Consider the following 23857-nt stretch of genomic DNA (forward strand, 5'->3'; position numbering starts at 1 on the left):
AAGTTAAATAAGCAGGGTGACAATTTACAGCCTTGACGTACTCTTTTTCCTATTTGGAACCAGTCTGCTGTTCCATGTCCAGTTCTAACCACTGCTTCTTGACCTGCATATAGGTTTCTCAAGAGGCAGGTCAGGGGGTCTGGTATTTCCATCTCTTTCAGAATTTTCCATAGTTTATTGTGATCCACACAGTCAAAGGCTTTGACATAGTCAATAAAGCAGAAATAGATGTTTTTCTGGAACTCTCTTGCTTTTTCAATGATTCAGCAGATGTTGGCAATTTGATCTCTGGTTCCTCTGCCTTTTCTAAAACCAGATTGTCAGTGACGCCTTAAAACACAAGCTAAGTAAGAATTGAGAGAAGAACCCCGGGGCTCCATGTGTTCCTCACCAGGAAAGTAAAAGTGAAAGTTGCTCAGTCATGTCCAACTCTTTATAGTCCATGGAATTCTCTAGGCCAGAATACTGGAGTGGGTAGCCTTTCCCTTCTCCAGGGGAATTTCCCAACCCAGATCTCCTGCATTGCAGGTGGATTCTCTACCAGCTGAGCTATCAGGGAAGACCCTCCCCACAAGGAAGAAGGAAAAAAATCACACCTCACAGGTGAAGAAGATGTGAGATGCCCAAACCTTGCCTTGTTCTGAGGTCTGCTGATGGAAGGCACTGCAGTACTCAGGCACACTCACTTCTGCTCCAAGTCCTGCTCCCTTGTAGACAGCAGGACAGGCTAGCTGGTGGCTCCTTCTTCTCCATCCTCTCTCCTTAAAACAATAACACAATACAGTTTCAGTGAACACTTATTATACCCTATAAGGGGTGGGGGTGAGATTTTAGGTGCTCTTTTAGGAGAACAAAAAATTAATGTAAATACAATTTCTAATTTACTGTGTAAATAAAAATTTATATAAATGAAGAAAAAATTGGGACAAAAAATTCACAATGTACCCAACCAACAATGATTAGTATTGGTGGTGGTGGTGGGGGGTGTAGCGGGGGAGGTTTCTTCAAATTCAGAAAAAAAAAAATAAAAAATACATTGTAGAGAAATGAGTAAAAATTAAGGAGATTTTCACAGAGACGAAATGCAATGAATAAAGCCAGGTTCATCTTTCATGATGAGGAAATGGAAATCAAGACCCCAACTAGATATCTCTCTGCTGCTGCTGCTGCTGCTAAGTCACTTCAGTCGTGTCCAACTCTGTTCGACCGCATAGACAGCAGCCCACCAGGCTCCCCCATCCCTGGGATTCTCAAGGCAAGAACCCTGGAGTGGGTTGCCATTTCCTTCTCCAATGCATGAAAGTGAAAAGTGAAAGTGAAGTCACTCAGTCATGTCCAGCTCTTAGTGACCCCATGGACTGCAGCCCACCAGGCTCCTCCATCCATGGGATTTTCCAGGCAAGAGTACTGAAGTGGGTTGCCATTGCCTTCTCCAAGATATCTCTCTACACACCAGCAAATAAAGTGTCTGAATTCACCAAGGAGAGGGATCTGCATCCATGGGACACTGACATATTCTAGGTGAGATATAAACTGGCGCTGCTGTTTTGGAAAAACCTGCTACATTACTCTACAGCTTGTGCAATCACATAGCCCTTGACCAAGAAGTCCCTCTAGCTATTGAGACTGTGAGAGGGAGAAAAAGCCCAGAAACCAGTGAGAACACCAGTGTCAGTGATTATCAAAGAGGCTGGCTGTGTGGGTGGAAAGCAGCTTTACAGTGCCAGAGATATTTAAGTCAACAAAAGAGTAGAACTTAAGATAAAATATATTCAAATGGCCAATCAGTTCAGTTCAGTTCAGTCACACAGTCGTGTCCAACTCTTTGTGACCCTATGAACCACAGCACGCCAGGCCTCCCTGTCCATCAGCAACTCCCGGAGTCCACCCAAACCCATGTCCATTGTGTTGGTGATGCCCTCCAACCATCTCATCTTCTGTCATCCCCTTCTCCTGCCCCAATAAACATCCTTAACTGTGCTCAATCGCACTAGGCATTCGGAGACTACTATGAGCACAATGAAGATTTCCCCATATCCTCATTACAATGGATCAAATGTTGAGGAGGATGTGGAGCAACTGGAATTTTTGTCAGGGGCTTGTGGGGGTAAATATTGTTAACCACTTTGGAAAGCTCTGTGGCTATATGGAGACTATAACACAGGCGGATGAGGGGAAGTCAAGTTCAGTTTTAGACAAGCTGTGGTGGAAGTGCTGAGCAGACTATCAGGGAGAATATCAAGTACCCACCTACTTAGTTCAGTCTGGAGCCTGGAAGGTCAGGCAGGAGATGCAGTTTGGAAGTATTCATTCTGTAGACAGACTTCAAGGCCATGAGCCTTGATGAGGTCTCTACAGGAGAGGAGGGAGGGTCAAGGACAGAGAGAGCAGAAAGACCCTCAAACACTTAGCCTGGTGAAGGACAAGAGCCACTGTGGAGACCCAGGGGCAGTCAGAGGGGCAGGAGAGAAACCAAGAGAGAGTGGTGTCCACAGACTAAGTGGTTTCAAGGAGGAGGGAGGGACCAACTGTGTCTGAGGCTGCTGAGAGTTCAAGATGAGAGCTGAGAATTGACCACTGGATTCAGCAGTGTGGAGACCACTGGTGAACTTCGCAAGGGCAGTTCCATGGAGCAGTGATATATGAAGTCTGGAGGAGGGAGGAGAGAATGGGAGGGAAGGGTGGGGAGCTGACAGTTGTCATTGTCTTCCAAGAGACAATGACAGCTCTTCCAAGAGTTGTGCTGTGCACGTGAGCTGAAGAATAGGGCAGGAAGTGGAGGAGATGGTGGGGCCAAGGGATTTTTAAATGGGAATTGTAATTACAAATTCATGGAAGGGAACAGTGGATCTGGCAAATGAAAGGAGACAATTATCACAGCCAGGTAGCTGTGAAGGTGGAAAGAAGACAAGATTGTACTGTATTTGTTGCTTCACATGCCAAGTGATAGCAAGAGTCAAGCAAACAGAGAAAGAAGATCTGGCAAATAAAACATTGTTTTAAAAAGCAAATGTCCTTTCCTTCCTCCATTTCGACATGGGGCCAGGAGAGTGAGTTCAAAGAGTTCTCCTAAGAAAGAGATCCTTGCCAAGTGGGGGCAGGAAGATGTTGCGGTTGGGTTTGATTGGGCACCCACCCACTTCAGAACCCATAAATGCTTAGCCAATCTCTGGCAGCAGCAAACACCAGCAGGTGTCTCAGTCCGCAGCAGAACTCAGAGACGCCTCCAGGACCCACAGAGGAGCCAGCATGGTGGAGTTCGCGCCTTTGTTTGTGCCACTGGAGCGCAGATTGCAGACCTTCGCGGTCCTGCAATGGATCTTCTCCATCTTGGTCTTGCGTAAGGCAGGCTGGGCTGGGAACAGGAGGCCATGGACACCTGCCACTTCTGGAGCGCAGGGGGCATTGATGGAAGAAAGATATAGGTCCTAAAAGGGCTGCTGAGATCAGCACCTGGGGCACATCTGGTATGAGGGACAATTTGCTCAGCTGGCCTTCCGGGTGCTTTGCCAGCAGGAGTGTGTCTGACTGGCTGCACCCACCCACTGCCCAGTCTGGAATACTGGGAGGTCAAGTAGCTAGAGGGAGGGAAGCTGAGGAAACGGATCTGGGTCCACTGATGCCAGGAGCAGGAGCTTGTACCTTGTCCCTTATCCTGGGGACAAAAGGAGCCCCAGGAAGGCTTTAGGTATGGGAATGACAAGGTCCAATCTGTGTGGTAAAGGTCCCTATGGCTGAAGCCAATGGATCTACTGTGTTTAGGGCATAGGGTATAAATTAATGACAGGGAGCAGTAACAATCTGTATCGGGGGTCTCCAACTTATGCCCCATGGGCCAAGTCCAGCCCACTCATTATTATTATATTGGTACAGCCCATGAAAGTGAAAGAGTCACTCAGTCATATCTGACTCTTTGTGACCCCATAAACTGTACAGTCCCTGAAATTTGGAATTCTCTAGGCTAGAATACTGGAGTAGGTAGCTGTTCCCTTCTCCAGGGGATTTTCCCAACCCAGGGTTCGAATCTATGTCTCCCTCATCTCAGGCAGATTCTTTACCATCTGAGCCACCAGGGAAGTCACCTGGGCTTCCCAGGTGGCGCTAGTGGTAAAGAACCTACCTGCCAATGCAGAAGAACTAAGAGGCACTGGTTCAATCCCTGGGTAGGGAAGATCCCCTGGAGAAGGAAATGGCAACCCACTCCAGTGTTTTTGCCTGGAAAACCCCATGGACAGAGAAGACTGGTGGCCTATAGTCCATGGAGGTCCCAAATAGTCAGACACGACTAAAGTGACTTAGCACAGCACAGCCCATGAGCCAAGAATGATTTTTACATTTTAAATCCTCAGCTCTGTATATAATATCCTCTGAGTTGCCTCTTTGGCTGCAAAGTCTGAAATATTTACAGTCTGGTGTTTAGTGTAAAGATTGCCTCCCCTGGTCAAGGGAGACTGGCAGTAGGTAGAGAGATGGTTAGGAGATGGATCCACAGGGCAGGATTTAAAGGCTGGTAGGAGAGTGATGGCCTCCAGTGGGGGAATAAGCACCATACCTATAGTGAACAGCTCGTTCATACTGGACATGGAGCAGGCCCTACGGTGGAAGGGCCAAGAGATGACTGGAGTGCTTAACTAGGACCAGTCACAGCGGACTCAGGGCCCAGAAACAATGGGTTTCTTGTTTACTCTGTTTCCTTCTCTTAACAATTAGCATCTCATATAGGAAGGTAAGATCCTTTCAAACAGTTTGTCTTGTTCTCAGCTGCATTTCCAGCTCCTAAAAGAGTTGAAGTCAATGAATATTTGTTGAATGAGTGAATGCTGGGAGTACAACGTAGCCCAAATAGTAGAACTGAATGCCAAATCTCATCCTACTAACTTTTTGTGTGACCTAACCAATCTACATACCCTCTCTGGGCCTCTGTAAAGTGGGCTTTTACATTTTTCCCCTTGTTGTAATAAGGTGAAAAAAGTCTTTCCCTGTCCTCAGAAATTGAAAAGACTCCCTGGTTAGGATTTTTCCTGCTGACAGTAAAGAGTGAGCCCAGGTGAGGGGGATGGTGGGGTGTAGGAAGATCTTTAGATCAAATGGAAATACCCTGCATATGGGTTTTTTTCCTAACATTTATTTTCTCAGTACAAAACTAATAATTTTACTGTGACACACTGAAACAAAATGTGTATCCTAAAAGTAAAAGACTTCCTCAAATACTACCCTCCAGGGAGTCACTATTAACAACACGGTTTAACCCTCTAGAGCTGGTTTTCTGAAAATGGGAGTGGCCCACACAGACTTCAGATTTTGCCCAAGGGCAATGACCTAGCTGGGGTTTTATTGCTTTCTTCACATTGTAGTGACAAATAAATGAAATGAAATAAAACCTAAGTCAAAATCCTGGACATCTTGTCCCCACTGGCATCCTGTAGCCTTCCTCCAGATTTGCGGGGGTCAGCTTGAGAAGGCCAAGATTTTCTGCCAGTTCACAGTTGTCCCACCAGCACCTGACTCATTGTAGGAGCTCTGTGTAAAGTGAGCATCTGTGAGCTTCAACCTACTTTGTCTGGCTTATGAATTTTACTACTATTTAAATTGAGTCAAACGTCCCCTCTTCCTGGAAACCTACCAGGAATGACAGACCAATCTACCCTACTTTCAGACGGAACAGAAGTGGAAACTAACCTTCTTTAAGAGTTTGAATGTATGGGATTGAGTGGAGTCAATGAGTTGAAGAGGGAACATTATTCCCTGGGAATGAGGTTCCATTGGCATTAGATTAATGACAGCCCCATAGAACTCCCCAACTCTGAGGTGAAGCTGGGACTAACCTGTGGTAGGGACTGAGAATCAAAGATCAGAGGGGAATTCCTCACTGAGCCCAGCCCTGGTAATGCTGTACAGGCAGATGTGTTAGCCTCTACCTCCCTCCTTTGGCAGGAGAGGGAAGGGCAGGCATAGGAAACTTGAGCAAAAGCTACGAGACAAAGAGCTCAGGGAGTTGTAGGAACACTGAGCAGCTTAGTGTGGCTGGATTATGGGGATGCATATGGGTGAGTGAAGCTGGAGCAGGAAGGGCGTCAAGTCAGTCATGGGGAGCTTGAAAGCCAGGATGAGCTCCTTGGTCTGTGCCTCAAAGTTATGAAAAAGCCATCGGAGAGCTTCATTAGAGGAGGGATCTGGTGGGATATATCTATGAAAGATGGGCTGAGGGTGTACTGAAAGAGGGCTGGGCAAAGACAATGTCTCCCTTTACTCTGTGGTCACAAAGGCTCATTTAATCGCTTCTCCATCAGGCCTTTATTGAGCCGTTGGTAAATACAAATTACTTAACAGGACAGAGAGGGAGGTGGAAGGGATAAGATTGGAGTGAATAAGCAGCCCGGTACAGTGGGAGAAAGTTTATAGTTAAGTCTGTCTTCAAATTCAGGTTCCCAGTGTGACACTGGAAAGGCTACATTCCTTTTTCCTTGAAGGCAGGGAAGGTTGACTCCTTCCTCCTGGGATGAGGGCTGGACAGGACAGTGCTGCTAGTGCTGGACATATGGGGAGAGCTTTTTCCTTCATTCCTGTGACTACTGACAGCTCCTGCTTCCCTCCCCAGCCCTTCTCTGCCTTGTGGTCTTCATAGGCCTCCTGTTCACAAGATTCTGGTTCTTCAGTATCCTGTATGCGATCTGGTTATACTTGGACCAAAATAAGCCATGGCAGGGGGGCAGGCACAGTGAGATCCTAAGGCACTGGGTCATATGGAAGTACATGAAGGACTATTTCCCCGTCTCGGTGAGTAATGGGGTGGCTGGGGAGTGGCTAAGCCTGTAGTGCCCCACGTGTCCGTGGGGAAGTGTGGCCCTGTGTGCAGTGAGCAGAATACCAGGCTAGGAGGAAGGAGCTGGGCTTCCACCACTATGCAGCATGGGGAGGAGTCAGCTTCTGTCTGGCGGTGGTTTGCCACCTGCAGAGATGTGGGGCCACTATGAGGACTGATGAATGAACAGGATTTGAAGGAGCTCTGTGGACTATATATGGTAGCACACATATATGTCTTATAGGTGTAAACTGCTCAGCAGACATGCTTGGGTTTGCAGGTATAAAGTCATGTCCTTAGAGAACATCTAGCCCCACACCTCTTCAAATAAAAAGATTGATACCCAGTGAGAAAGAAAGGCATGACCAAGGCCACACAAGTCCTTTTACTGGTTTCAAAGTTTGTGTATTAACTTTGGGTAAAGAAGCTAGGCAGAGAGCCCTAAACTGTTTCTCTGGATCTATTCTGCCCCAAATTTCGGTATGCTTTATGTCCTTGGACAGAGCCTTGCTCAATCAGTTCCTCAGTTTCCCCATGTATCCAGTAAACATACTGCTTCCTTCTACTCTGAGTGCCTCTGACTGACTCTCTGACCTAAGGTCACTGTGGACACCTCACCATGGGCTCAAAGTTCAGTCCTGATTGAGGAAGACATTGCTCTAAGTGAACTGAGCCTTCTACTTCTTTCCTGTATCACAAAAAGACTAAATCTTTGGGTGTAAGTCCTGGGAAGGGATGATTTACTGTCCAGATAGGGTGGGAAAGGCAGGAGAGACACAGAAAGGTGCCAGGAAGAGGCAGGTGGCCCTCCTTTGGAAACAGAAGGGAAGAAATGGATAGAGTGTGACCTGTGGAGCTGGGCAGGATAGGTTCTAATACCAGATCTGCAACATACCAGGTCTTGGGTGAGCTAGTCTCATTGAACCTTGATTTCTTCACATGTAAAGCAGAAATTATGCCACATTCATTATTGGGTTGTGAGGATTTCATGAAATATCAGATCATCCTAGGGCCTCCAAGAATAGCATGTGGCTCTCTTTGCAACCAAAACTCTTGTCAGTTGAATGTCTGCCAGGAAAATGGTACTGAGGGGCTCTGTGACTGTCTATCCACATCCCTCATGCTCTTCACCCAAACAGGTAACCCCAGGGGAGGTTTTCTCAAAGTCACTATTAAGACGGATGGGACATTGGACTTGATTTGCAGAAATTTCATGTGTACAGCATTCAGGAGTCTTGCCCACTGCAGGCCTGCAGAGGGCAGGCAGTACCTATGAGTGGGCGCAGAGGGCAGGATGATATGCCCAGTAACTTGCCTGTCTTGGGCTGGGAGCCTGCAGAGATAGCTCAGTGGCCTCACGTTCTGGACTCCAGCACCTCCCAGGAGATCCTCCAACTCTTCTACACACTTTCACTGTGCAGGCTCTGCAGGAATCATGGGCTAGCCCATAAGTGGGAGTCCGTGCTCTACTGGAGCTCTCCCACATTGACAAGCCTCTGCACTCCCTGCCAAATGCTTGTGGATTCCTGAACTTTAAACAGTTCCTGCTGTGATTTTTATAAACTAGAGTTTAGTGGTGGAATTTCAAGCAAAATGAGGAAATGGTTTCTGGGTCTTGGAGCTTTCTAAACACAAGTGATAGGCTTCCTCAAGAATTAACGGTAGAGAATCAGGCAGTGCCTCCACCTCATCCTGAAGATCAGTCCAGGAGCTGGGTTTCTATGTGAGGATTTCATTATCCTGGAGCAGCAGTGTCTACACAGGCCAAGGCCTGAGCAGGAGTGCAATTCTGTGAGCAGGCTGTGACCTGGTGTCAGGAAGTGCTGCAGACTTGGCAGGACACCTTCTTGACCCCTCCCCACCCAGACCTTCGGGCATCACTAGGGACTTCGTGCCCCTTTTCCCACCCCCACTTCCTAGCACACTGGGGTCTCTTAGACTGAGTCACAGGAACTCAGGGGTCAGCCCTGTTCCAGGACAGAACTCCAGCTGCCCCAGGCTTTGGAGAGATGCTCACTCCCTCCTGCAATGGCTCCTTCATTCTGGGTGGACTCTGTCTGGGATAAGGTTTCCCTTCACATAGGACAGGGGCTTGTGTCCCTGTCACCCTCCCAGGAGTCCTTGGGCAGGGGGCCTTCCTTCCCTGGTGGGTCCATTCATGGGTCCATTCTCTTCCTTTCATTCCAGTCTCCAAGAGCGTCTCCTCTGCTCCAGGTCTGCAGTGGGGACAAGGATCCTCAGATAGGCCGTCTCTAATCTCAGCACATTCACGTGGGGTGTGATAGAACTTGGGCACAGGGGAGACATAGAAGAGGTCAGCCCAGAAAGTCAGCAGATGGACCAGCGAGGGCACGAGGTACAGCCCCAATTCACCAGGTTTCTGTCCCCACAGCTAGTCAAGACTGCTGAGTTGGACCCCTCCCGGAACTACCTCGCTGGCTTCCACCCTCATGGAGTCCTGTCGGTCGGAGTTTTTACCAACCTGAGCTCAGGGAGCACGGGCTTCTTCTCAGTTTTCCCTGGCATCCAGCCACATGTGACAACGATAAACATATTTTTCTGGATCCCATTCTTCAGGGATTACATCATGCAAGGGGGTAAGCCTTCCCAGAACTGGAAAGCCCAGGAAAATGAGGGCTGCAGGCATGGAGGAGGGATTTCAGGGAGGGCTTCTAAGAATTCTGTAATTCCTCCAAGAACATGTGTAGTAGAGAAGGAGGCTAGACCCAAGAAAGCACTTCCCACAGCTCTGTTCCCAGCAATGAGCTTGGTGAGGGGTTGGGAAGAAGGGAATGACTCAATCCCAGTCCTCAGGGAACTCCCAGCTGTAGGAGGAGGGTGAGTAGGGACCTACCGCATCCCCCCTATGGCCCCTGTCCCCTTCACCCCATAGCTAACCACATGACTCTCCCCAGGGCTGGTCCCAGCAGACAAAGAGAGTGTTGCTCACATTCTGAGCAGGAAAGGAAGCGGCAACCTAGTGGTCATCACTGTTGGGGGCATCAAGGAGGCACTGAAGACCAGGCCTGGAGCCTACAAGCTGGTGCTGCGGAACCGCAAGGGCTTCGTCAGGCTCGCCCTGATGCACGGGTATTGGGGAGAGGGCTCTGGGTTCAGCTGGAGATTGGCAAGTATCATGTTTTGGTGGGAAGACAGCAGAGATCATGACAGGTCCTATTTTAGCAAAAGATGTTCAGTCCATTCATAGAGAGGATAACTTAGCAAGATATTTACTGTCTCATGTCCAAATACCCAGAGAAGATTCTAGAAGGGAGATGAGTTGATCAAAAGGACTAGGTGTGATGGGTCATACTGCCCAAAGTTGGCATTATATCTGAGACCTAGGGGATCTGAGAGAGTGGAGTTTGGGGCACAGCTTAGAGCAGTTATCCAACCTTGAAGCACCTCTGAAGAACACAAGCTAGCTGGGGCAGAAGAGATTTTCCCAGAAACTTTGCAGATGTTTGATGTTTGGGAGGACTCTACAACATTCTGATCTCCTTGTCATGGTGCAACTGGGAAGTGGTGATCCTAAGAGGAGCTGGGACCTACCCACTATCTCAAAGCAAAGCTGTAGCACAACTGGGAGTCACCCAAGGCCACCTACTTCCAGCCCAGGGCTTTGTTCTCTGCTGTAATTTTTGTCACAAGCTTCCTGCTAGGTGACCAGTTTGAATCTTCTTGCTCCTCCACATGCCCTCTCTCCTGTCTCCTTCCAGAGCAGATCTAGTGCCGATCTTCTCCTTTGGGGACAATGACTTATTTGTCCACCCTAAGATATCTCTTGGCTTTTGGTGGAAATGGTTCATTGATCAACTGTACAAGAAGATAGGTGTTGCCCTCCCGCTTTTCTATGGCCGTGGAGTCTTCCAGTACAGTTTTGGTTTTCTGCCCTACCGCCGACCCATCACCACCGTGGGTGAGCCTAGACCTGGGCTGGGATAGGGAGGTGGGGGGAAGGCTACAAGGCAAGAAGCCTGGGCTCTGCACTGCAAGAGGACATGGACTTGGGTTGGACACATCCTTGAACAAGTGGAGCTCATGTTCTAGGGGGTGAAACAGAGACACAGGCAAATAACCCTGATAAAAGGCAGTCTGGGACAAGAACTGTAACTGAGGTACAAAGAACCATAGCCACTACAGATTACCAAGCACCCACTGTGGGGCAAGCAATGCAATGGCTCCTTACAGTTCACTTTTCCGGGCGACCTTGGAGGTAGACTCTCATCCCTATTTTATTGATGGCAAACTGAGACTCAGAGAAGGTAAATCACTACAAACAGATCCTCATGCCCTTGAGTAACAACACTGAGGCTTGAATCAGGATCTACCTGACTTTTATGATGCCAGAGAAGGAGGGTTTAATTCTGACCAGACAATCCCATAAGACTTTTGGAGGAGGTGAATACAAGGGAAGGGCATTCCAGGTCTGTTAGAATTGTGTATAAAGTAGCAAGCAGCAGGCTATAAAGGAGAGCCTGAGGGATTTCCCTGTAAATAATGGGCATGGGCTTTAGTGCATGGACTTAGCACCATCTTTTCTGCTATATGATCATCTCATTTGCTTTTGTCTTGAATTCCAACTAGGTTCCAATGGCAAAGCTTATAGAGAGAGGTCTGTTCATCTCCACTCACCCAATTATTTCTTAGTTGAGTACAGACTTGGCCAAGTCTCTACACCATGACTTTTCCTGGGTTGTCTGGCAATATTTTCATGAATATAATTCACAACTGATGTCTGTAGAACCATTCCCAAGAGAAGAAGACAGAACAGCTGCTTTCTGAGCCAGGCGGAACAAGAGGAAAGAGGTTGATAGGTCTTCCCATGTCCTCCCTAGAATGGGGGGCACTGCAGACCAGCATGGAGGGAAAGGAGGAAGAGGCACTTGGGCTGTGAGCCACCTCCTCCCAGACATACAGACACTTCCACTCATGGCATCTAAGACTCCTAGATCCATGTGTCCATGAGGCTAAGAGAACCTCCTCAGGGCTTACAATCTGTCACTGATTCTTCCTGGCTATGTGATCTTGCAATAAGTTACTTAACCTCCCTGAGCCTCAATACCTTACCTGTTAAAATGGACTAATAGCAGGTTCAATCCCCATAGGATTGTTCGGAAGATTTTAGGAGATAATACAAGTAAAGCACCTAGGACATTGTCTGGCAGGTGGCAACGCCAGCAGGAGGCGTTTTCATTATTTCAGAATCTTAGAGTTGTCCTAATATCTAGATTAGATCACCCAAAATACAGTTGAAAGGGAAATAATACAGGCACTTTCCAGTAGGTGTGACCACTGGCATGGAGTCCTGGCCCATGGGATCCAGGGACCCCAGTGGTTCCTACTCTGGGCCACCACTCACCTCTGTGTCTTGCAGTGGGGAAGCCCATCGAGGTACAGAAGACACCACATCCCTCCCAGGAGGAGGTGGACAGGCTGCACCAGCGCTACATGAACGAGCTGGAAAACCTCTTCGAAGCCCACAAGCTCAAGTACAACGTCCCAGAAGACCAACACTTGGAGTTCTACTGAGTACCTTCCCTGAGGAGGGGCTGCCCCAAAGGGCAGGGCTGGCATTAGGGAGAGAGGTGCTGTGACCCCAGAAGGTTTCCTGGAGGTGTCTGTTGAACACATCTCCAGAGCCTTCACTGACTCCTGCAGCTCCACCCCATGGAGGCTCCAGGTCACACTTGGCTCCATGGCAGAAGAAGCCAGACTCTGGCATCAGGGATTTGCTCTCCTGCACTGACTCCTCTGTAATGGGCCCTCTCCTTGGTTCTGCCCACCTGAGAAGTGGGAGAGATACTAGGAGAGGATGATGTCTGTGTCTCTGTCCTCTGTGGTCCTGTCACTCAATAAGCAGGACAAAGAGCAGCTCCAGTGAGCAGGTTTCCCTTCCTCTGCCTTGAGTGACAGCACAGAAGCAGCCCCCAGCTGCAGCCCTTTCTCCTACAAGCTCCCTCATTCTGCGTCCTGCCTGGCCCATCTCCTGCCTCCCTGAGCTGGAGAGGAGGGTGAGGTCACAACCTCCTGGCTGATCCTGGCACCTCTGAGTTTCTGAGTCCTCTGAGCCCCATATGGCAGCCAGAGGGGCCTGGAGGTGGGGAAGACCTGAGCTCTGTCACTGGCTAAATGACTGTACACCAACCTCTTCAACCTCCCTCTGAGTCTCAGTTTTCCCAAGAACTAAAATGACTTCTGACCTCGGCTCTCATCACACATGGGCTGTAACCTGCTTATGGTAACCCCTACTCTATCCTTTGTAATTCAGCCCTGACCTCGGGCTCCATATATGTCAATTCATCACAGTAAAGACTCGACTTTACTTTTTTCTCATCCTCCCTACCTAACTGAAAACACTGGTCAAAGACTCCCATTTAATCCCAGCCTGCCCTGCCCTGTGTCCTCTTCCCAGACAGTGGCTCAGATAGACCAGAGAAAGTCATGTTACCTCTTCCTCTCTGATCAGTCAGCTCCAAATTACCACCTCTGGCCTGTTCTGTGGGAGAGAAGGGGGAGGCTATGTACAGACACAGGGCAGACCAGGCAAAGGATGAAGGCCCTCAGGGATTGGCAGAACTGGAGTCTCCTCTTAAAATTAGGCTGCCCTTTGATATGGAAGAAGTTCTCAGACAAGACATCATCACCCACAGGGGGCAAAGGATCTGCTGGAGCCCAGCCTGGTGATACTGCTTGATGGTGACAACAAATAGGACAGATGTGAGCCAGCACAGCTCTGCCAGCCACTACATGGCCTGGCCCAGCCTCACCCTCTCAGGAGGACTGGGCTTCGCTAGAGATCAGAGGAGGCAGAAGTGGAGCACAGGAACTGCTGAGGGAGCGAAGGCAGAGAGGAGGGAGAGGGCAGAGCACACATGGGTGAGACTTCCTGATGAGGACCAAGATCAAAGTGAGGTTTAAGAAACAGGAGGCTGAGGTTTAGGCCTTTGTGCAGCAAACTTCTATGGAGTTGGGAGTGGGCAGGGTAGACATGGTCCCTGAGGATGTCTGGCCTGCTGTCTGGGAAATTACTGTCCAGTCCAGGGGTCAGGAATTCACTCCCTTCAGTAGGGAGGAGCCCTGGGAGGTGCTTGAGCTGAATCGGGTCATGGGCCAGATGGAGGGGCAATGGATCCCTCGGACTGGGCTGAGCATCTGTGTTAGTGACCCCACAGCAGGGCAGAATCAGCTCCCTGAGCCACTTTCTAAGAACCCACTACGTCCTGGGCTCTGGGTGGATGCTTCATGTGGAGTACTCGATGTAACTGACATGACTTCTTCATAATTAAACGAGGTTCATGTGAGAGATGTTAAAGGATTACGGTCATCCTGGTCCCAGGCAGCTGTCACATGCTGCTCTCATCCTGCCTGGTTCTGGACTGAAACTGTACAGAATTAGAAATGGCAAGTGCCTGGGAACCAGTCAGGCACACAGTCCCCACCCCCAACACCCCTCTGCTGGCATTAGGACCCCATACAGGTCACATTCCCTCACTGAGTCCAGTGCCTTCACCTTTAAATAGTTCATCCATAAATGACTGTTGAATAAATAACAGCTCTTCTTCACCCCTTCCATTTATAAATTCCTGGAAAAGTTTTTGAAAGAGCTGTGAAATTTTGTGTCTATCACAGACCAGGTTTGGACTTTTCTTGGATTCTATGTCTTTCCCTCACTTCCTGCCAGAAAGCTGACCTGAGTGTTTCCCTTTTCAGTCAGTTGAACTGGTATATCCATGCACGGCCAGTTACGTTCTTAGTGAGAGAATGAATAGAAGTAGATGGGCAGAAAGACTCTTTCTAACAGCCCCTTTCAAAGAGGCCCTAAAAACACAAAAAGAGAGTAACAAATTTTGGCACTATCAATAAAATGCCAATGATTAAGGATCAAAGGTGACCCCAGTCCCCAGCTTTAAAAAATGTAAGAATTGTCAGAGACCTGCATTAGGAATACTCTAGATTAGTGCATCTCAAAATATCTGTGGTAAAGGAACAGATTTTATATATATATTTTCTCATTAATCATTGACCTATCCATTTGTAAAATACAATATAAATTACCCCAGAAATAAAATAAGAAAAAAAAAAAACATCGTGCAAATCAAATGTTTTAAATTATTTTATTTTTTATTTTTATTTTTGGCTGCAGTGGATCTTCATTGCTGTGTGCAGGCTTTCTCTAGCTGTGGCCAGTGGGGTCTACCCTTTCTTGCAGTTTGCAGGCTTCCCATTGCGCTGGTTTCTCTTGTTATGGAGCAAAGGCTCTAGGCATGAGGGCTCAGTAGTTGCAGCACACAGGCTTAGTTGCCCTGCGGCACATGGAATCTTCCCAGACCAGGAATAGAACCCACATCCCCTGAAATGGCAGGCAGACTCTTAACCATTGGACCACCAGGAAAGTCCTCAATTTTTTTGTTATTACACATAGAACTACTCTGCTGCGTTGCTCTAAGGTTTCTGAGCAGTTCTCTCCAACTCTGTACTTACCTTGTCAGGAACCAGTAACAGGCAGCTCGTGGACACAGGCAGGTCCTCAGATCACACAGGAGCCGCGCTGCCCCAGGATGTATGCTGCAGCCTGGTTGTTGGCCTGCAAGGGGGTTGTGAGGTGAGGGGGACAGAACCCTGGTGGACTGCTGAGTGCTGTACACGGGTCAGTAGGGGCTGTCGTCTCAGCCCCTGATACCCAGTAGGATGAGGGGCTCTGGGAAGGAATTGTCTGAGGTCACACAGCCGGAAAGTGGTCAGTACAGGACTGGTCTCAGCTCTAATCTAGGGCTCTTCCAACCTGCCTTGAGGGAGGACCCTGGAAAATGACTCCCAGTTGTACCTTCAAGGAAGGAGGGGTGGTCCCAGTTGCAGAGCTGCCTGCACAGGGGTAACTGATCCTAAGACAGATCCAGGTGGGATGTCAGCCTCGGCCACTTTAGCCCAACTCAGGACCACTCTGATGGGCCATTTTGGTTTGCATTTGCCCTCTGCCCAATTCCACTGTCTTCCTTCCACAAAAAGTTTAGCCCAAATCAGGAGCACTCTGATGGGCCATTTTGGTTCAACTTCTCCCTCTGCCCAATCCCACTGCCTTCTCTTCCTCTTACAGATGTTGATGCCTAGGCTCCCCTTAATAAACATTCTGCAGACCAAACACCATCACAAAATCCACCTCTTGGAAAACCCACCCAGGAACATCATGCATATATGAAGGATGAATTCCCAATATGAGGCTCAGAGAGGTTAACTAACTTGTCCAAAATCACTCAAATTTCAAGTGATTTTTACACTTGCAGAGCCAGGACTTGAACTCAAGTCTGACTGCAAAGCCAGAACCATTCGCCTTGTGAGTATGACCTCCTGATTACAAGCCTGGAAACAAATGAGTAGAAGGAGAAAAGTCAGCTTTAATTTGTGAAATTTAAAGTAACTCAATACAAAATGACACACCATTTTGGAAGACTTTTTGGCAGTTTCTGACAAAGTTAAATATAGGCTTATTGTATAACACAACAATAATGTTCCAAGTATACACTCAAGTGTTTTGAAAATAAGTCCACACAACAATCGGCACATCAGTATCTATAGAGCAGCCTTATTCATAATCTCCAGTCACCAGGAGCAACCAAGATATCCTTCAGTGGGTGAAATGAAAAACACACTGTCCTCCATCTATACAATGGAACACTGCTCAGAAACAATGAGAAATGAGCTATTCAACAATAACATGAATGAACCATAAACACATTTTGTTAAATGAAAGAAGCCATAAAAATGGCTACACTGTATTTGATTCCATTCATATGATTTTTCTGGAAAAGGATAATTACAGGAATGGAAAACAAGTTAGCAGAAGTCAGGGATTTAAGGAGTAAGAATCTTAGATGGGGGAAGCAGGGGAATTGTTTAGGATTGTACAACAAATCTATATGGTATTGTAGGACATATACATGAGACTACATATCTGTCAAAACGCACAAATGGTGAATTTTAATGTATGGAAATTAAAATTTAAAACTCAGGACTTCCCTGATTAGTGCTTTGACTGCATAGGCACGGATTCAATCCTTGGTCGGGAAACTAAGATCCTACTGACCACACAGCATGGCCAGATAAATAAATAAATAAAACAAGCTTAAAAATTAACCAAGAAGTTGATGAATCCTAGGATGGAATGTAGACCATTACAAAAGAATCTTAACTGAATTACAAATGTATGAGAAAATCTCATGGAACTGAGTGAAGAAAAAGGACTGACCAAAGTAAGTTTGGAAAATAGTATATTGACTGGAAACTGCCAAATTATGAATATGGGTTAATATGCAGACCTGTATTTCCAAGCTCTATCTTCTGAGGGAGCCTGAAAGCAATGCCACCCGAGTAGCAAGTAGCATAGAGACCTAAATTGTTGTTTAGAATACATTCTCTGATGAATGGATTTCTGAGATACTTAGAGAAATAACTGGTGCTAGGGTAAGGCCAAGGAGCTTCCCCAGTGGCTCAGCAGTAAAGAATCCACCTGCAATGCAGGAGACCCAGTTCGATCCCTGGGTTGGGAAGATCCCTTGGAGGAGGGCCCAGCAGCCCGCTCCAATATTCTTGCCTGGAGGATCCCATGGACAGAGGAACCTGGCGGGCTATAGTCCACAGGGTCACAAAGAGTCGGACGTGACTGAAACAACTGGGCACACACTCAGGGTAGGGTCAGACTATAAGATGAGTCCCAAAGTGTCAGAAGTAGGGGAGTGGTCAAAACACAAAAATGACAGGAGCATCCCAAAGAAACACAGGAGCCAAACTGGAAACACTCCCAAGGGCAATGGCTGGAACAATTTGACTAACAAAACAAATTACATACTGTTTTGCATTATAACCCAAAGAATAACTAAATGTCTACAGTGTATACTAATATAAATATGACTACAGTGTATATTAATATAAATATGACTGAATAACTTATATACAGGGTAGAAGAGACAGCCTCCTTTATAGAAGAATCCCAAGTAACTCATGTAGACATTGTGCTTTCAAGGAGGTTGTGTACAACCCCTTCCCACTTGAGCTAGGTTAAGCCTAGTGGCTTGTTTCCATGAGTTAACTACGGAAAGAGTAGAGGGAAGAAAGGAGTTGAAGGCAAGGGAGGAACAGGAAGAAACTGCACAACAGAACACCTGGCAAACACTACCTGAAGATCAACAGGTAGTCAAGGTCCACATCATCAGTGATGTCATGTTGATAGTATGTACCCTTGATACGATGTAATGAGCATGGCACTGCACTTCCATTGTCTGCGTTCCCATACCCCATAACCCCAGTTTAACCAAGAGAAGAACATCAGATAAATTCTAGTTAAGTGACCTTCTCCAAAATATCTGCCCTGTATTCCTCAAAACTAAAGGTCATCAAAAACCAAGGACTGAGAAATTGTCACAGAGCAGAGGACACAAAGAGCACAAGATGACTAAATGTAAGGTGTCTTGGATGGAATCCAAGGCTAGATAAAGGTCATTAGGAAAGCCTCCTGAACTTTGAATAAGTTGTGGGGTTTAGTTAGTGGTAACGTGCCAGTCTTGCCTCTTGGCTGAGACAAACGTACCAAGGTAAAGTGAGATGTTAACATTTGAAGAAACTGGGTAAGGAGCATAGAGGAACCCTCTATACTGTCATTGCAACTTTTCTTTCAATCTATCACTATTCTAAAATTAAAGTTTGATTTAAATTAAGGAAAATTCTATCGGATGCTATAATAGTTTTCTGAGGCTGCTTGTAAAAAATGACCGCAAGCTTGGCCACATAGAACAGATACTTATTCTCTCTCATTTCTGGGGGCCAGATGTATGAAATCAGTGGCATTATGCCAGTTTGCAAGTGGTGGGCAGCACCTGGCTTCCTCATGAGTCTCTAGGGGAGAAACTGTGTTCTTATCTTTTCCAGCTTCTAGAGTTACATATATTCCTTGGCTCACAGGCCCCTTCTCCGACTTCAAAGCCAGCAGAGAAGGAACTTCAAATCTCTTGCTATTTCTGTTCTTTCATCTCCTCCTGCTTTCTGGACCTAGTCGAATCTGTCCCTGACTGTCTTACAAGGATACATGTGATTCATTTAAAGCCCATCCAGATACTCCAGGATAATCTTCTTATCTTGGGATCCTTAATTTAATCACATATGCAAAGACCCATTTTCTCCTCATACAAGGTAATATTCATGGGTCTAAGGATTAGGACCATTTGGGGGATGCCATTTTAATCATGCCACAGATACCACTCAAGTTATTCATTCTCTTGGAGCTTCAGATTTCTCATCAGGGAGAGTTATGCATGCAAATATATGTAAATTAGGAAACCTGCTAGGAAAGGCAGGGGTCTGAGGAGCATCTTGTCCTGGACAGATGAGTCCTGACTTGTTAGCAAGGTCCGTGGTGATGAGTACATGGTGGTGTAGGGAAAGGACCCCAGCTGGGAAGCCTGTGACTTATGTTCAAATCCCAGCTCCATTGGCAACTTGCACATCACTTTGCATATCTGGAGTATTTTGCATTTCCAAGAAACTCTCAAATGTTAGTCCAGCCCTGAGAGAATGCTGGGCAGGACCTCTCAGACTCCTATAACCATGAGATGTTATGATTATAGACCTTCACTTTCCTGGGGGCTTCCTATTGCTAGTGCATCTTGGTCCCTCCTCATTTCAAGGTTTAATTTTTTTATTTGGAAGATAATTGCTTTACAAGCTTATGTTAGTTTCTGCTATACAACATGGATAAGTTATATGTATACCTATATTCCCTCCCTTTTGAGCCTCTCTCCCACCGCCCATCCCACCCTTCCAGGTAATCACAGAGCACCTAGCTGGGCTTCCTATGTTATAAAACAGCTTCCCACTAGCTATCTTATACATTGGTCTTCCCTGGTGGCTCAGACTGTAAAGAGTCTGCCTGTAATGCAGGAGACCCAGGTTTAATCCCTGAGTCAGGAAGGTCTCCTGTAGAAGGGAATGGCAACCCACTCCAGTATTCTTGCCTGGAGAATCCCATGGATGGAGGAGCCTGGTGGGCTACAGTCCACAGGGTCGCAAAGAGTTGGACATGACTGAGCAACTAACACTTAGTGTACATGCCAATGCCACTCTCTCAATTCATCAAGCTCTCTACTCCCCCCATGTCCACAGGTGCATTCTCCGTGTCTCTATTGCTTCTCGCAGACAGGTTCAGCAGTACCGTTTTTCTAGTTTCCATATATATGCATTAACATATAGTATAGTTTTTCTGAAAGACTTACTTCACTCTAAGATATGGTAACATATATATGGTAAGATATATATAAAAAAATAAATATATATATATATATAGTGCTGTGTGCATAGTCGTCCAGTTGTGTCTGACTCTTTATGACTCCATGGACTGTAGCCTGCCAGGTTCCTCTGTCCACGGGATTCTCCAGGCAAGAATACTGCAGTGGGTTGTGATGCCCTTCTCCAGGGTATCTTCCCAACCCAGGGATCAAACCCAGGTCTCTTGCATTTACAGGTGGATTCTTTACCATCTAAGCCAGCAAGGGAAGCCCAAATATATATATACAATGGAATATTACTGAACCAAGAAAAGGAATAAAAATGGGTCATTTGTAGCAGTTGTAGCAATGTGGATGAACCTAGAGTCTGTCAAATAAGGCTGATTTTCACTGAGCCCTCTGGAGGCAGTGTAGTGTCCCGAGGGAGTGGCAGGCTGTTGCAGAGCCTTTGTGGTGGGGGAGGGGAGATCCTCTTTGCTTCTCAATTGCTTCTAGCCAAGCCATGTGTACACCAGGTTCAGCAAACTACAGCCCTGTCTGAACGACCTGTGAGCTAAGAATGACTTATACAGATGAACATTTGCCATCACTTGATTATAGGTAATGATGACTAAGCTCCACATGTCATCCTCTGAAATGTCTGCCCTTATAATTAGTAGACCTATAGTAAAAAGAAAAAAGAAAAAAAAGTGTACTCAATTATTTACTTTAAGTTTAATGTATTATAATTTTGTGAACATTTCTCTCCCTTCCCCTAATCCTCCGCTCCCCTCCCCTCATCCTCCCCTCTCCTCCTCTCGTCCTCTCCTCTCCTCTCCTCTTTTTGTAGAAGAGGACTACATAAAGTCCTTGCTTGGCCTCTTGTCCTGCAAAATCTCCACCAGCCCTACATTCCATTCAAATTAGTCTCAAGCCATCCCCAGATTCACCCTGCATTTGGAGCCAGAAGGACCTCCCAGTGCAGGTCTGACACCATCAGTCCTCTGATGAAAACTGCCCAGTGGATTCTCTGTCCTCAGGACGTCTCTAGCCCCTTGGCCTGCTTATTGCCATTTACAGGGTGGGCTCTGCCTTTCTCGCCAGCTGCCCTCCTACCCTCCTCCAGCCTTGCTGAGCTTCTTTCAGTTCCCCAGGGCATCGTGTTTCCCCTACTGCCAGCATTTTGCACAAACTGTTCCCCCTTCCTGAAAGCCCTTTTACCCAAATGCAATTCTTGGTATGTCAGGAGTCCTTTTGATACCACCTCTTCCAGAAAGCCTTCCTTGATCCCACCCCTTCCAGGCTGTCATGTGTCTCCTCTGGGCTTCATCAGTTCCCAACTTCTGTCTACTGAGCATTCACCAAGCTTTTTAAATACCTGTGATCTCCATCAGCCTGGGAACCTCTCAGAGCCAGAAGCAATTTGATTCTGAACTGACGACCCTTGTTTCTCACTGGCCATGTTCCTGCTGGCTCCTGCCACTCTGGAAGGATGCGGGCTAAATGTCAGGGACTGTAAGTTACTGTCCCCATTTCATTCTTTTCATGACTGCAGATCCTCATCTGTGCACTGCAGGCAGGTGGACCCCTGGTCCTGGATGGACTAAGGCCTGGATCAAAGGTAGGAGTGGAACTGTGGGGACATGGATGGGGTGGATAGGGCAGGAGGCAGCAACTGAGCTTCCAGATGCTTTTATCATTGCTTCACAAGCAACACCAGACTCTGGGACTGCATGATCTGAGAAATTCCAGCCAAAGGTCACCCTTCAGTGGTCAGCTGCAACCAGCCTGCCTTGGACCCTGCCCAACTCCCTACCTCCCCCTCCCCTGAGAGCCAGGAATAAAAAGGACCTGGCTGGCCATGCTTTAGGCGTGAGCTCAGGAATATGCATGTGCAAGCAAGTGTGAAAATCTACAGGTAAGTGTCTGCAGGAATATCAGTGTGTGTATGGCAACCCACTCCAGTACTCTTGCCTGGAAAATCCCATGGACGGAGGAGCCTGGTAGGCTGCAGTCCATGGGGTCGCGAAGAGCCGGACACGACTGAGCAACTTCACTTTCTCTTTTCACTTTCATGCATTGGAGAAGGAAATGGCAACCCACTCCAGTGTTCTTGCCTGGAGAATCCCAGGGACAGGGAAGCCTGGTGGGCTGCCATTTATGGGGTCGCACAGAGTCGGACATGACCGAAGCAACTTAGCAGCAGCAGCAGCAGCATATGTGTTCGTATATACGTGTATATGGTGTACACACTCCTGTCTGTTCCTGGCTCATGTGTCTGAATGTGCCTGGCTGGGAATGTGACATCTTGCATCTGCAAAGCAGGAGAGTCAAACCCCTCAGTCCTTCCAGACTGTGACATCCTGCTCCCTGGGGCTTCCCTGACACTGTACCCTGCAATCTCACTCCAAAGCTCTGTCTCACCTGCAGCTTCAGGCTCCCAGACGATCAGTGCCCTCACCCGCTGCTGTCCATCCAGGGATATTGGGGAAGACCTGGGATCCTGAAACATGAGGATGAATCCTGAGGGTAGCAAGGGAACGCTATTGATGCTCCACCAGATTCCCTTCACCGGGACCCTGAACCCCATTCTCAGCTTGTGTCATTCTTTCTAACACCTTTCCCTGCACCTCTCCTGGGCTTCCTGGCTCCACGAGGACACAGTCCCAGGAGTAGATTAGGGGAACACTACTCACGGTGCAAGTTTACATCACACCCTCCTGCTGCACCCAGGGGCCCCTCGGCCCTGACTGACTGGAGAAGACCAGCTCCTTGCTCTAAGCAGTAACACACTTGCGGCATCGTGTTTGCTGCCCCAAGGGATGAGCTGAGGCTGCTCCTGGTGCGGGTCACACCCTGCTTAGCTGCTTCCCCTTCCGCATTCTGCTGCCCCAGCTTCTTCTCCAGTTTCTCCCACGGGCATTTCCTCAACAAACTAGGATCACTTGGTTCCTATCCTATGTCAGAGTCTGCTTCTGGGGAATTTGTACTAAAACAGGGAGGTAGGCTTAGAAACCAGTGACCCCAACTACCTCCACACCACCTGGCTGGACAAAGAGTACAAAGAGCCCACAAGGGGACGGGTGTCTCCAGAGGCTCCCCTTGGTCTGCCATGTCCTACCCTCCTCACTGTAGTCCCCCAAATCTCCCCATCTTTACTGTAGGCCCAAGGCCCTCTCTGAAGCACCCCACAGTCCTGGTTAGGAAGATTTCTCAGCCTGCTGAGTCCCTGTTCCTGAGGGTGTCCCCTTAAGCCATTAGCGCCCGTTAGAGGATGAAGCAGTCACAGTCAGAAAGCAAGAAAAGAGACATCCTTCCAAGTGGGGTCAGCGAGGCAAGAGTTGCTCTGCCAACACCCTCCACATACTGACTTCAAGGTGGTACAACTGGGAGCACATGGGGGTCCAAGGGACAATACTAGACCTTCCTTTCCTCAGAGGGGGACTCTTATGGTAGAAAGGGCTCCATTCTGGAATACAGGATTCTTCATCCCAATGGCACCTCTGTCATTGTCTGGTTGAGTAACTTCAGGGAATCAACTGATGCTCAATATCACTGTCTGTGAAATCAGCAATGGAACACAGGGAATATGCCATTCAGAGCACAGGATGCAAGCTGCAGACCCACCTATGTGTGCGACACTCAGTCAGTGAAAGAATTGGCTGCTCAGGCTTGTGAGAACCACAGAGCCCTAGGCAGTCCTACTTTGGAGTCTGCTTTGGAGACTGGTGGCTATTTTTGCTCATGTTATGGACCATAACAGGGCTGTGTAACTGGCTTGGCCATGTATTCTTGCTGACTT

The 23857-nt window shown here is 47.6% G+C and overlaps 1 protein-coding gene across 1 annotated transcript; it reads left to right on the forward strand.

The window, feature by feature from the left end:
• Positions 1-3198: 3198 nt before the first annotated feature.
• On the forward strand, positions 3199-12334 carry LOC128060672 (2-acylglycerol O-acyltransferase 2-like). The gene is made up of 6 exons (XM_052653049.1): positions 3199-3340; positions 6599-6777; positions 9195-9399; positions 9718-9892; positions 10522-10721; positions 12180-12334. The coding sequence occupies exons 1-6, from the start codon at positions 3250-3252 to the stop codon at positions 12332-12334; spliced, it is 1005 nt and encodes a 334-aa protein (XP_052509009.1). The 5' UTR covers positions 3199-3249.
• The last annotated feature ends 11523 nt before the right edge of the window (positions 12335-23857 follow it).

This window comes from Budorcas taxicolor, chromosome 15 (genome assembly GCF_023091745.1).
Source record: "Budorcas taxicolor isolate Tak-1 chromosome 15, Takin1.1, whole genome shotgun sequence".
Lineage (NCBI taxonomy): Eukaryota > Metazoa > Chordata > Mammalia > Artiodactyla > Bovidae > Budorcas > Budorcas taxicolor.

Bases quoted from the DNA above. Each gene is read 5' to 3' on its own strand.
- LOC128060672 (XM_052653049.1), top strand. From the start codon at position 3,250: ATGGTGGAGTTCGCGCCTTTGTTTGTGCCACTGGAGCGCAGATTGCAG. The intron at 3,341-6,598 runs GTAAGGCAGGCT...TTCCCTCCCCAG, and splicing joins CTTCTCCATCTTGGTCTTGC to CCCTTCTCTGCCTTGTGGTC. The intron at 9,893-10,521 runs GTATTGGGGAGA...GTCTCCTTCCAG, and splicing joins AGGCTCGCCCTGATGCACGG to AGCAGATCTAGTGCCGATCT.